The sequence below is a fragment of the Lutra lutra genome, chromosome 14 (assembly GCF_902655055.1).
Source record: "Lutra lutra chromosome 14, mLutLut1.2, whole genome shotgun sequence".
Taxonomy (NCBI): domain Eukaryota; kingdom Metazoa; phylum Chordata; class Mammalia; order Carnivora; family Mustelidae; genus Lutra; species Lutra lutra.
The window spans coordinates 57,196,037-57,210,868 of NC_062291.1; the positions used below are offsets into that span (position 1 = coordinate 57,196,037).

The following is a 14,832-nucleotide window of genomic DNA, read 5'->3' on the forward strand; positions in this document are numbered from 1 at the left end:
GGTCAGCAGTTTCAGTTTCACTAGTAGTGACGGGAAGCCACTGGCTGACCTACGTATTTTAAAGATAATAATACCAATAGCAAATAATTACTAATTACTATGTGCCAGGTACTATTCAAGTGCTTCATCTAAATTAACTCGTTTAGTTCTCAAAACAACCCTATGAGCTAAAAAATAATATCATCCCCACTTACAGAAGAGGGACTTAACCTGGCGAGGTTAAGTACCTTCCCACAGGGTGTACTGCCGGCAAGCAGTACTAGCCGGGACTAGCCACATCTAAGGGCTCACTCTGCTTACCCTGCATATTGCTGTGGGGATGTGACCAGTGCGGGTGCCCACCCAGGCAGAAGACAGGTCAGCCATCCTGTGTGGCTGCTCACAGCTGCCTTTGGCCTGGAGGGCTTTGCTCACCTACCCATTGTGCAAACCCTGTCCCTCTTTTAAGGCCGTGTCCCAGGCTCTGCTCCACCCCCTGGGGAGGACACAGCCCCAAAGGAAGTCTCCTCTGGGACTACTGACCAGTGAAGTTCCCACCGATGACGTAGGGGATGACCCCTCCAGGCCATATTCTCTCTGTCCTCGAGGTTGTGGCTCTTCGGACGCGTGGAGAAAAGGTCTCAGCTCGGGCATCCGAGGTGCGGGGCCTGTGCAGGAGCACGGCATTGTCCTCGCCATCTGCAAGAGAGGCACGCTGCCATTTACTCTGCCTTTAGTTCCTTCTGTCCATCATGGTTAAGACTATATTATCCGTGAATCCACAAAGAACATGTGTTCTAAAGGGGGTATTCGGTCTGCTCGGGGTTTTGAACCCCTGGGTGTCAGGAAGGGTGCCGGGGCTACGACGGAAGCAGGCTGGCTTGCTGGAAGCCTTGAACCACACCCTGTGAGGCTCCATGGTAGCCCGAGAGAATCAAGCAGGGACCGAACAAGGCATCCTTTGGGATGGAGCCGAGTCAGGGATGCGCTCTCTTCTCAGCACTGGGAATATCAGAGGGAACTTACTGAGCCAATCTCCAGCCCTCACCAAATGCCCATCAATGCTGCAAATGTGGAAAATAATTTGGCCAGTCTGACAAAGTGAACCAGCTTGCGGTGGTTCAGATACTCTTTGCAAGATGAGCCCCTGGAAAAAGCAGCGCCTCATAAAATCCCCCAGCTCTTCCCAGTCTCTTGGCACAGCTGGACCTTTAAGAAAGGGAGGTGGAAAAGAAATGGAGGCCCTGTTAAGGTTCTGAGTCCACCCTGGAAATAGCAGAGACAGACAGGTGGGGTAGAATCGCTTGAACCTGTGGCGCCCTAATCATCAAATCCACGTCATTTTGTCCATCACTCAGACAACATAAGCTTTTGTTTTCAGTCTCCTTATGTAGATTCCCTCATTATTCTGACTTGGAGCATTTTCTCTTCAGTTTCTATATCTTTTCCCCAAAAATCAGCTTTTGATTTTTTTATCACTTTCATTTTTTAATATTCATTAATTTTATTTCTTTTACTACTCCCTTCCATTTGCACTTATTTTATTCCAATCTTTCCTTTCTATCTTCTTTTCTTTTTTAAAAAACTGGAGATATAACTCACACACTGTAATAGACATTCTTTTAAAGTATAAAATTTAGTGGTTTTTAGTATATTCACAAAGTTGTGCAACCATCAGCACTACAGAACTCCACAACATTTTCATCACCCCAAAAAGAAACATATTAGCAGTCAGTCCCCATTTCTAGCCCCTGCCCCAGTCCTTGGCCACTAGTCATCTACTTTCTGTTTCTATCGATATGCCTATTCTGGACATCTCACACAAATGGAATCAGGCAATATGTGATATTTTGTGTCTGGTTTCTTTTCCTTAGCATGTTTTCAAGGTTCATCTGTATCATAACATGTATTCGTACATTGTTATATTTTATGGCTGGATAATATTCCATTGCATGTATCTACCACATTTTGTTTATCCATTTCTCAGATGATGGACATTTGGGTTGTTTCTACTTTTTGGCTATCACAAATAACACTAGTATGGGCATTAATGTACACATTTGTGTGTGAACATATGTTTCCTGTTCTCCTGGGTATGCACCACAGACTGGAATTGTTGGGTCATACGAGAACTTTACATTTAACAACCTTTTGAAGAACTAGCAGGCTGCTCTCCAAAGCATCATTTACATTCCCATCAGCAATGTATCAGGGTTCCAATGTCTCCATATACTTGTCAACACTTGTTATTGTCAAGCTTGTTGATTATAGCCATCCTAATGGGTGCTGGCATCTCAATGTGATTTTGATTTGCATTTCCCTAGTGACTACTGATGCCAAACATCTCTTCATGTTCTTATGAGTCATTTGCATATCTTCTTTGAAGAAATGTGTATTCAAATCCTTTGTCTATTTCTTAATTGGGTTGTCTTTTTACTGTTATAATTATTCTTTGTATATTCTGGATACCAGACCCTTATCAGACATATGACTTACAAATATTTTCTCTTATTCTGTAGGCTATCTTTTCATTTTTACAATAGTATCCTTGGAACCATAAAAGTTTTAAATTTTGATGAAGTCCAATTTATCCTTTTTTTTTGTTTCTTATGGTTTTTGTGCCATATTTTAGAAATTACAGCCTAATCCAACCTCACAGAAATTTATATCCATGTTTATACCTATGTTATATCTATTTACATCTACAGTTCTATAGTTTTGGTGCTTATATTTAAGTCTTTAATCATTTTGAGTTAATTTTTATATATGGTGTGAGGTAGGGGTCTAGTTTTATTCTTTTGCCTGTGACTATCTAGTGTTTCCAGCATCATTTGTTGAAAAGATTATTTTTTCCCCTATAGAACTGTCTTGGCACTCTTGTAACAAATCAGTTAGCCATCCTCTTCTGGCTTCTTGAGTTGAACGTTCGGCACATAATTTTCAATTTTTCTTATATTCTACTGTTGAAATTTTTAGGCTAAAATTTCTCTGAGTTCCTCTTTAGCAGCATTCCATCATTTGACATGTATATGTCAATGTTAGACATTGATATATTCTGTTAGCTCCAGTTAGACTTTCTTCTTTGATCTTTTAGTTATTTAGAAGTGTGATTTTTAAAATCCCTAAATATTTGTTTCTCTGTGGGTGTTAATGATTTCTAACATTGCTTTGTGTTCCAAGGACCCATTCTCCAAGGTGGGGGTCAGCAATCTTTTTCTGAAAAAGGACAATAGTAAATATTTGAAGTTTTGTAGTTAATACATTCTCTCTTGCAACCAACCAGCTCTGCCACTGTAGTGTGACAGCAGCCATAAACAATATGTAACTGAATGGGTATGGCTGTGTTCCAATAACAGCTTATTTGCAAAAACAGATGGCAGGCTGGATTTGGCCTCCTGGCTGTAGATGACTAGCCTATGCTCCAAGGTATCGATTCTTTGGTATTCTGAATCTTCTTTTGCAGCCCAGTACATGATTGGTTTTTATAAATGTCCCAAATGTCCTTGGATAATGTGTATTCATTTCTATAATTGATGGTTAAAGGACGCTACATATGTTATTCACATATTCTACCTACAACTATTTTGGCTCTTTAGTGTATCAGTTACTGAGAAAAGTGCTTTAAACAACCCTGACAACTAACATTGTGGACTGCCATTTTCTCTTTTATTCTTAATTTCTGCTTTGCATTATTCAAGGCTATGTTGTTTAAGTAATACAAGTAAAGGACTGTAAATGTTCCCAGTGAGTTATTTCTTTCATCATTAATGACCCTCTTTATCTGTAATAGTGTTTTTCCATAATAAAGATTATTTTGGCTGATATGAATATTACTATGTCAGTTAAATTTTGATTACTGTTTGCCTCATAGAGCTTTTTCCACTCATTTATTTTCGATCTTCTTATGTAATTATGTTTTTTTAAATGAGTCATTCAACAGGCATTATTCTGTGAGTAAATTACATTTCCCACAACAATAACACAAATTTTGCAATGGTCTTATGATTGAGGTTCAATTTTTTAATTATATATGAAATAGTTTTTGTAAATTGAAATTTTTATTGATATAGATTCACATGCAGTTGTAAGAAATAATAGAGAGATTTTGTGTACCCTGTACTCCATTTCTCCCAATAGTAACATTTTATAAAACTATAGTACAATATCACAACTGGGATATGGACATTACTGTACTCCACTGATTGCATTCAGATTTCCCCAGCATCATGTATACTTGTGTGTGTGTGTGTGTGTCTGTGTGTGCGTGTGTCTGTGTGTGTGTGTAGTTGTATGGAATTTTATCACATGTATAGGTTTGTTTATCTACCACACTTTCAAGATACTGACCAGTTGCATTACCATAAGAATCCTTCATGTTGGCATTTTATAATCCTATCCACATCCCTGCCCCTCTCCTCTCTACATCTCTGCCCCTCTCCTCTCCTCTATTCCTAAACTCTCAACCACTAATCCGTTCTCCATTTAGAAAATTTTTCATTTGAAGAATATTACATAAATGGAATTTAACAGTGTATCACCTTTGGGAATTGGCTTTTCTTATTTGGCACAATTCCTTGGAGATTCATCTGGGTTGTTTTATATATCAGTAGTTTCCTTCTATTGCTGAGTCATATTCCATGGTATTCAGGTACTACCACTTGTTTTAACCATTCACCTGAGAAAAGATATCTGGGCTGTTTCCTGGTATTACAAATAAAGCTGCTATGAACATTCGTATACAAGTGTTTGTGTGGAAATAAACTTTTATTTCTCTGAGATAAATACCCAAGAGTGGAATTACTAGGTTGGTAGTTGATGGTAAATGAGTTGATTTCTAGATTCTGTATTGTTTTCCATTGAACTATGTGTTTATCCCTCTGCTAAGAGACATGGTCTTGATTACTGCAGTTATACAAGTAAGCCTTAGTAACTGGGAGAGGAATTACTCCCATTTTAGACTTCTTTTCTATGATTGTTTTAGTTATGTTCCCATATAGAGTCTATGGCTGTCCATATAGATTTTAGAATAAAGTTGTCTCTGCCTACAAAAAAAACATGCTGGGATTTTGATAGGAATTACATTAAAACAATAGATCAGTTTGGAGATAACTTTATCTTTACCATATTCAGTCTTCCAATCCCTGGACATAGTATGTCTCTCCATTTATGTAGGTCTTTCTTGATTTCTTTCATCAGTCTTGTGTGATTTTTAGTATATAAATATTGTACATGTTTTTTAAAAATGTATAGGAGTTTCATTTTCTTTGGGTACTTATAAATTGTATTGTGTTTTAAATTTTTATTTCTGCATAATTATTCTTAGTATATAGAAATGTAAGCAATTTGGGGGTTTGGGCCTTGTATCTGCCATGCTAAATTCACTTACTAGTTCTAAGTTTTTGTTTTGTTTTGTTTTTGTTTTTAAGATTTTATTTATTTATTTGACAGAAATCACAAGTAGGCAGAGAGGCAGGCAGAGAGAGAGGAAGGGAAGCAGGCTCCCTGCTGAGCAGAGAGCCCAATGTGGGACTCAATCCCAGGACCCTGAGATCATGACCTGAGCCAAAGGCAGTGGCTTAACCCACTGAGCCATCCAGGCGCCCTAAGTTGTTTTTGTTTTTTGTTTTTTTTTTTTTAAGATTCCTTAGGATCATCTACATAGCAAACAAGTCATTTGGAAATAGAAACAGTTTTATTTTTTCCTTTCTGATTTTCATGCCTTTAATTTATTTTTCTTGTGTCAATGCAGTGTCTGTAACTTCCAAAACTATGTTGAATAAGAGTATGGCAGCAGACATCTTTGCCTTGTTCCCGGTTTTAGGGGAAGTAGTCAGTATTTCACTATTAAGGAAGATGTAAGCTGTAGGTTTTTGTTTTGTTTTGTTTGTTTTTATTTTTTTTAAGATCTTATTTATTTGAAAGAGAGAGCAAGTGAAAGAGAACACAAGCAGACTACCCACTGAACAGGAAGTGTGGTGTGGGACTCGATTCGGGGACTCTGGGATCATGATGTGAGCTGAAGGCAGACAGTTAACCAGCTGAGCCACCTAGGTGCCCAGCTCTAGGTTTTAGGCAGATGCTCATTATCAAGTTAAGATAATTTCTCTCTATTCCTAATTTGCTGTGTTTTTATTATAAATGTTAGATTTTGTTAAATGCTTTTTTTTTTTTTCATTTAAATGCTCAGTTGACGTGATCAAGGGATTTTTCTTTTTTAGTTTATTTATATGGTAAGGTTACATTGATTGATTTTCAAATGTCAAACCAGCCTTGCATATCTGGAATAAATTCCACTTGATCATGGTGTATAATTTTTTTATACGTGGATGGTTTTGATTTGATATTTTGTTGAGGATTTTTGCATATAATTATAATTAGATTTTAAGTATATCTGTTATGAACACCAAATATCTACATTTTTTTCTTGTTGTCCAATCCAACAATGGGTAAATTATAGTTCTTTTATAACTGACATACCTGACATTATTTCCTTCTTTGTGTGTGTGCGCATTATTTGCTATTTTTTTCTTTGCTTCTTTTTTTTTCTCCTTGACTGCTTTTGTAGGATTAAGATATTTTCCTTATTTAGTTTTTATTTCCATTATCTCCTTTCTATTCTTTAGCACTGATTCTAATTTTTAACATTCAAACTGGACTTAACAAAGTACAAAGAATTCACAAACTACAAGATAAATCTGAAGAAATCAGAATCTCCATTCTCATTCTGAGAATACAAGGATCTTAAGGCATTTTAATTTACAAAGAGACCTTTTGCTGTTTCACATTACTGTTTACTTGCTTTTAAGACCCCAAATAAATTACTATTTACCAATGATTTGTTTTTAAGACAGATTTATATCTACCTTCATATTTACCATTTCCTTGCTTACTGCTACTTCTTGCATTCCAAATCTCCTTCCTGGAAATGCATTCTTTACTATTCTTTGATGATGACAATAAACTCTCAATTTATTTTATCCTCAATCTATTTCATCTTCACTCAGTTTATTTTATCCACACTCTAGAAATTAAGTCTAGCTGGGAATGTACAAAATCCTAAGTTGACAGATGTTTTTCTTCAAAGATAGTATTCCAATATACTTGAGTCTTCGTTGTTAACAACAGGAGATATCCTTATAGTTTGATGGTAATTCCTTCACCTGTTATCAGTCTTATCTTTTGTTCTGTTCTCCTTCTTTTGTTTTTTGTCTTTCTCAGTATCATTATAATTGTCTAGATATGGATTTATATGAATTCTCTGCTTGAGACCCAGTACAATTATTCCTTCAACTGTGGAAAATCCTAATTCCTCATCTGTTTGACCACTGTCTCTTCTTTCCCAGTATCTCTATGAAAGTTCTCTCATTTTCAAGAATTTCTATTGATTATGTGCGTAACAGTCTCACTTTACCCATTGTGTCTCTCTACCTTCTTCCATATTTTCTTTGTCTCTCAATGGTGAAATTTGTGTGGTTTCCTCAGATCTATTTTCTACTTCACTAAGTCTCTCTTCAATTGTGTTCAATATACTATCCAATTCCAGTTTCAACAATATATTTATCATTTCTAAAAGCCCTAATGGCTTCTAAATCTATCAATTCTTTTTTCCTCTCTACTATAGTTTCAAATTCTTCCATTGGTTCCTTTGTTATATATACTTATTTAATCTCCTTCAGATTGTTCTATTATTCTTATATCTCTGGGTACCAATTCTCCAATTTATTGTCTCTGCTGATTCTCCTCCATGGATTAACTTTTTGTGTTCCTAATGTTTTTATTTAAAGCTCATTTTTAGGGGAGATCATTCCTTTCTAAAGGAGCCCCATATGCCATCACTTATGAGTGTGAGCCTATTTTTTGTTTTTTGGGTTTTTTTTTTTTTTTTTTTTTTTTTGTGCTGTGGGGATTTTAGGGTCCTAGATCAGTTTTTATGTTAATTTCTAAGTTTAGGGTTTCCATATTTAAGAAATGTAATTTGAGAACTTATACCAACAGGGGGAACAGGATTTCAGATTCAGTTTCTCATAGATGATATATTTTTACCCACACTTAGAGCCTAGGAAAGAGAGCAAGATTTCTTGCCACTCCTCTTAACCACTGGGCAGAGTTTTTTTTTTACTCTCTCTCTCTCTCTTTTTTAATGAGTATGAAGCCCTTTGAGGGTGTTCATTTTATGCAATATCTCATGCTTCACATGGACCAAGGCCATCTCTCCTGTATTTATAGGCATGAAGACACCAGCCCCCGTCCCCCAAATCTTAGCCCAATTTGAATGCCCTCTACACATTCTTGCCACCATCTGAAGCTTAATTCTGTGGATTTGTGTTCCCTCTTCTCTTCTAATCATGGAAATTTCTCTTTCTATCCTTTGTTCTTAACTCTGTATCTTTTATTTGGGATGGTGGGAAGGTTATATATTATTTTCAGCAGTTCCATTTTTGTATGGGGGTTCCTACTAATTGAGTTGGTCATACGAACAAGAAGCCTGTCATGTAATACCTTTTAAACATGAAAATAATTGTTTTACTGGTAAAATTTCTAGATCAGAAGTCGTACACTTGCAACTCTTGGGATAAACCCAACCCACAGATGTGCTTTGGTTGGCCTGGACACTTTTGGCCCACAATATAGGTTTTTTTTTGTTGTTTTTGTTGTTTTAATGTCACTTCAGAAGCCAACTTTTACAAATCAAGGGATTTCACATCAGGATCCAGATTTTCTAGTTTTTCTTTAAAGACAGAAAGATGTGGCAACACTGGGCCCACGTTCCCTCCATCATTTACAACCCCCTCGAGTTCAGTAGTACCTGCTCACCATAGGTACAGCATATGTTGTCCTGGTTGTGGGAGCTTCTCCCCCACTTCCCCTTGTCCTATATAGCCCACACACACCCCCGCCACATTACCTGCTGGGCTTTTGCAGCTATGCCAACACCAGACAACAAATTGCATCCAAATGCATTCAAATGTGAGTTGCCCCCGTCGGCGGGGAAGCTCCCCAGGGAGGGCACCCATCCTGGCAGGCCTGCTCAGCACTCCAGGCACACCCAGAACAGCGCCTGCTTGCTGGTAAGTATGCACTGCTTTTGCAGTTTGAATGAATTAAAGAATGGAAGAGTTATTCTAAAAATAAACAGCCCAACAATCCAAACAATTCCGTGGCGGAAACGCCTCCAAAATGTTGGCAGCCCTAAGGCTCTTAATGTTTAAACCCTGAGAATCATCATGTCTGAAGTAATCACAGGCAGCAATGTAGCAAGTGGAAGTTTATTATTCATTTCCCAGAGGGTTTTCAACAAGTCTCTTAATTTTCTTCTGCCGCCAACTCTCCTTTGGAGAATGGGCAGAAATAGTCCCCTAGTTGAGGGACCAGCGCTGAGACAGCCCATGTTTCTCAGACAAGCTGGGCTGCGTCCACACGTGGGCTGCTCTGGCGAGGGCTGGGCTCCGGCCGAGTCAGCGTGGGAAAATCTGAAGTGCACCTGGAAGGAGACGGGGCTGTAATTTCCAGAGATGGGTTATTGAATGACAGCTTCCCCCTCGGTCCAGTGAGAAATTTAATTTGCCGAGGACTCAACACAGGAAGCATTTGCCGATTAAAAATATGTCTAAACAGATGTTCTGCTGAGCCTGGAAGAAGGATCTTAATGCAACTGTCATTATTGGATTTTCTTGGATTACTACTATCTGGAATCAGAGTCCACAGAGAAGGATGTAATTATTGATTATGGCCAAGAGTCCTACATTTGAAGAGGAGCTCAGGGGCATCTGAAAGGATTTAACACGCTGTGGGGGGGGGGTGCTGGGGGATAAAGTCCATTTAAATTCTCTGGCTCGGGGAGCAGACCCTGACCTCTGCGGCCACAGCTCTTCAAGGTTCCATCTCCAGCGGAAGGCACAGGCGTGTCATAAACAGAACCAGGCCCACCCCAGCCTTCTCAAGTGAGGCACTGGGAATTTTCCATGATTCGACTGGTCAGCCCCACACTGGGAGCAAACATCCTGAGAGTCCAACCATCCACAACACCCCCCACCCCAGGGTGGTGGGCAACATAGCAGCTTGCCTGCAACCTGGAGAGGCTCAGGAGGAGCCCCTCCGTGAAAGCGGAGACTGGATTATTCTCCATGATGGTTTTCGAACCTGGCTGCACATGTGAATCAGCTGGGGAGCTTTTTAAAAATGCTGGTGTCCGCCCTCTGCCCCGAGATTGCCACTCAATCAAACTAGAGTGGAGTCCAGGCATGATAGTTTTTAAAGCTCCCAGGTAGTTCCAAAGCACAGGGACGTTTGAGAACCATTGATAAGGTTAAGAGCAGGGGGTTGTTTAGGGTCCGGAGAGACTTAGGTTCAAGATAAATGCTGCCATTTGCTACTTGTGTGGCCTTGGATAAGGCACTCTTCCTGCCTTCGGAATCTTCCTTCCTGCCGCATGCTGGTGTTGTGGGCACTGAACCAGGTAATGAATGTCAAACGCCCGCCATGGTGAGGGTTCCACGTGAGCTTCAGTAATCGCTAGCCAGGTCTGCATTTGGGGACGGGCTAGAAAGAATGCCTAAAATTAGGTTCAGTGATAACACCCATTACTGACATTAGTGACATTCAGCGGTTCGTGTGCTGGGCAGTGCTTTGTACCAAGCTTGCCGTTTCTGGTGCAAACAAGATTCCACTGTGATTTCCTGCAACACAAAGCCCTTAGGAACTGTTACTGGGAGTGAAAGGTCCATTCTCATCTATGAAGATGGTTCTGGAAATCAGGCTCTAACGTAACAGTCAACAGCTTCATTGGAGGAGCAGTTACACACTCCATTTCATTAATCCCATTAGCAGCCCTGAAATGCAGGCTGAGCGCTCATCTCCAGGGGAGGGAGACTCCTCGGACCAAACGGTCTGCCAGGGGGATGCTGAGTGAGCAATTCTCTGAGCCGCCCCCCACCACCCCGCCCTTCCCAGAGCTGGGAGCACAAATCCCTGCCGTCAGGGCTGAGGGGAGCCACATAATACCAGGAAATAAGACTGCTGCTAAAGCCGGGGGGCTGTGGTGGGGAGGGGGGCTTCCCTCAGATCCTTTCTCCTGCTTGGGCGGTCTCTTTTTCTGGGGGTGTTGGGAGGGGGTCGGGTTGTGATGAAAGGGGAATCTGAGACTGACACAACTTGTCTTATCTTTAATTCAAACGCACCCACGCTGGCGCCTGACAGGGCCCTGGAGAGATGAATCAGATAGAGGGAAGGCTGGAGGGACAGGCTAGAACGGCCTGCCTGCGGCTCACCTCTGAGGGTGCCAAGGGTCTCCTTCCCCATCAGGCTTGCCCGAGATGCTTAAAGATGTGTCTGTCTGCTGCTGCAATACAGTGTGGAGAAACTTGGCCTGGCCTTGACTCTCTTTCAAAAAGCACCGGGGTCACTGGACAGTCTGCAGACTAGGATTTAGCCTACTATAGGGGTGTGAGGCATGGTGGCTAGGGCAGTGCTTTCACTGTCCTCCTTAAAAAGCCCAAGGAGATCTCGTGTTTCTGTGCAGGTGCCAGGCACAAGGCAACCTACCAGAGGCGGCATAGTAATGAGCTGCGGCAGCCATATTCCTTCCGGTCTCCCTTAATTGTGTTTCTGTGCAGCTGCTGCACAGCTGTGGAATCCCAGTCCAGAGGTGGAGGATGTCCTTCCAGGGCTGCATAACATTATTCTTGGAGGTGGAGGTAGAGAGGAAAAAGTGGAGGAGCTACAGTCACTGAGTACCTCTTAAATTCCAGACACCTGGCTATGCACTTTGCATAAATATTTCCAATTCTCTCCAAACCTCATGTGAACATTTACCTGAGGTCCTAGCTACTAAGTGGCTAAGCTAAGGTACAAACCCAAGTGCGTCTGATGGTCCAAGTTTATTTGGTTGGGTCATTTTACACCAACAAAGTAGGCAATACGACGAACCCCGACACTGTCCATTGCTGGTGGGCAGGTAAGAGGCAGTGAGAGAAGGCTGGAGTTGGTCTCTAAGCATGGCCACAGCTCTCCTCTCCGTGAGCTCATGACACTATTCGCATTAAGGGGTGGAATCTATTTTCTTCCTCTTGAAGCTAAGCAGCCCTTTTGGCTTGTCTGACCAATAGACTATGGCAAAAGGAGCATTCTGGGCACTTTTGAGTTCAGGCCTTAAAGAGACTGGCGGCTTCTGGCTCTTCCCTCTGAGAAGCCAGCCGCCATATTGTAAAAAATGGCAAGTTAGCTAGATGAAAACCCACGTGGTGAGAAGAGCCACATGGAGGCACATGTGACTACAGCTTTTTTTTTGGACCACCCAGGCCAGCCCAGGCCAGCTGCTAGATGAATGCAGTCAAGTGAGTGACCCAGCTGATGTCAGCCAAAGAAACACCCCACGGAATCCAGTCAACCCACAGAATCGTGAAAGATAACAAATCACTGTTTGAAGTCACTAAGATTGGGAGTGGTTTTAGGCAACGATAAATCACTTAGGAAGGAAAAATCAGGTGTGGCATCTACATTGCTGCGGTGCTAGTAAACCCCTCTAGTTTTGGTCCCACTTCCTAGGCTCCATTGTCAGCACAAAGTGCTGGTCATCTGTGGCCAAATCAGAGTGCCATGGAGATTACGAGATGTCTGGGGAGTCTGAGAAAGCACAAGTCAACATACTTTGAAAAAGCAAAGCAGGAAACCACAGATTTTCAAGGAAGCCCTGCACATGGTCCCAGCAACGTGCTATGAGAGGGAGAAACAAATGTACATTTAACAAAGGAGGAGGTGCGGCGTGGGAGCTGATGGATCTGCCTTTGTCTGAAAGAGGCCAAACTGGCAAGGGGGGAGATAAGCAACCCAACAGAAAAATGGGCAAAAGACAGGAAGAAGCAGATCACAGAAGTGCACCCCTATGTCACTGGCAAAGGCAGGAAAAGAGGCTGGGAGTCAGCAGCAGGCAGGGAAATCCAAATTCAGTAATAATAAACTCCTATTTACATTATCAAAAACAGAGAGCACCTAGTGCTGGAGAGGGTGTGGTGAGAGGAGCACACTCACAAGTCACTCTGGAAATGTGAGCGGCTTTAAGCCCACTCCAGGAACACCTGTTAAAAACATCCCAAATGTGTAGGATTTAGGTTCGGGAATGTCTACTGTGGCATTGCTCGTGATGGCAAAAACTTGACACGGAGTGAATATTAATGGATAAGGGAGCCATTGGCTCAATTACGGCCCATCCACGCCAGAAATATTTTGCAAAATATTCAGAAGAATAAACCGAAGTTATCACCAGTGCGTTATTAGGGGGTTTTCCCATGACATACTGCTGAGCGAGAAAAGCAGGATTCATCAAAAGCACGTATCGAATATGATCCCGTTTTGTAAAATGATGAATCTTATATTTGCACGTGTGTTTACATCCCTACAGAAGTGTCTGTGTGAACACACGTGCATGGAGGAAAATACGAAGGGTGCCCACAGAACTATCGGCCGGGGTTACTTGGGGAAGGGCAGAGGAGCAAGATGTGGGAAAAAGAAGGAAGGAAGGTAGCCAAATTAAAGGGAAAAGAATAAAAAAAAAAATTTAAGAAAGGATATGATGGTACCGTTACATGTATGCATTTGTGTGAAATGATATATGTGCATATGTATGTGTGAAATACAAAATAGCATTCATTAAAGTGAAAACATAAAGCAAATAATGATTTCTATTTTATCCCTAAATAGGCATCCTTGAAAACAAGGATTCTGGCATGTAAAAATTATTCCTTTTGACAGGGCCAGTGGCGGGATGGATAACGCATCTGACTGTAGATCAGAAGATTCTAGAAATTATTTCTTTTGACACTGTGTGTCAACTCTACTTCAATAAACAAAAATTATTCCCTCTGCCCTGCATTTATTTTATGTAGAAGAAGCATCATTGGCAGCAGCGAGCCCTGATTCCTGCAGGGTGCTGGCCAGACAGAAGCCCACCCAGCAGCAGCTCTTAGCCAGCACGGCTTCTGAGCGGGGGAAAAACTCCTCCAAATGGAGATGCTTCCAGTGAGGCGCTTCCCCCACCCCGGGAAGGCGCACGCTTGTGAGCGTCAGTGTGCAGACAGACAGAGGCAGACTTCCAGGCAGGCACCTGCTGATGAGTGTCCCTGCCCACAGGCGGTCACAACCTCACCTGCCCCCTCCCCCAGCAGCTCACAATGTCTCTGGGCTACACCTTCTCCACAGCTCCCATCCTAGCTTTATTTTCCCTCCTTGCCTCCCACGCCCACTTGTTCTTGTTCTTGTTCTTGTTCTTGTTCAGACGTCTAGTCCCCAAAGCCCCATGATCCCTCCTGTCAGTCCTTGGGGGTTGCAACTCACAAGCTAAGCAGCGGTGAGAAAGGTCAAAGCCAGATGTCGGAGTTTAACTGAAGACCATTCCATCCCTGAGTAGCCGAACACCGCCCTCAGCCAGTCCGTCCTCAACAAAAGGACACACTCCCCCATGCCCAGACACTTTGGTGCTCCTAGTCCACTAAGATAGCAAGTAAAAAGTGGAATAAGAGGTTCCCAGAGCTGGGGCACCTGGGTGGCTCAGTTGGTGAAGCATCTGCCAGGTGAAGTCCTGGGATGGAGCCCCGGATCGGACTCCCTGCTCAGCAGAGTCTGCTTTTCCCTCTCCTTCTGCCCCTCTGCCTGCTCACGCGCATGCTCACTTTCAAATAAATAATTTTTTTTAAGAGGTTTGCAAAGCCAGGGGCAGGGGGAAAAGGGGAGTGACTTCTTAGTGGCTGTGGGGTCTCCTTTGGGGTGATGAAACTTTTCTGGAACGAAAATTTTTCTGGAATGAAATAGTGGGATGGTCCTACAACACTGTGAATGCACTTAATGTCACTAAGTTATCCA

At 41.8% G+C, this 14,832-nt stretch overlaps 1 protein-coding gene across 1 annotated transcript in view; it reads right to left on the reverse strand.

Moving 5' to 3' along the window:
• The window catches only part of TLL2 (tolloid like 2), a 118,410-nt gene that overhangs the window by 56,180 nt on the left and 47,398 nt on the right, over positions 1-14,832 (reverse strand). The window contains exon 4 of the mRNA XM_047703544.1: positions 523-678. Within this exon, the coding sequence (XP_047559500.1) occupies positions 523-678 (156 nt within the window). The remainder of the gene's footprint in view (positions 1-522; positions 679-14,832) is intronic.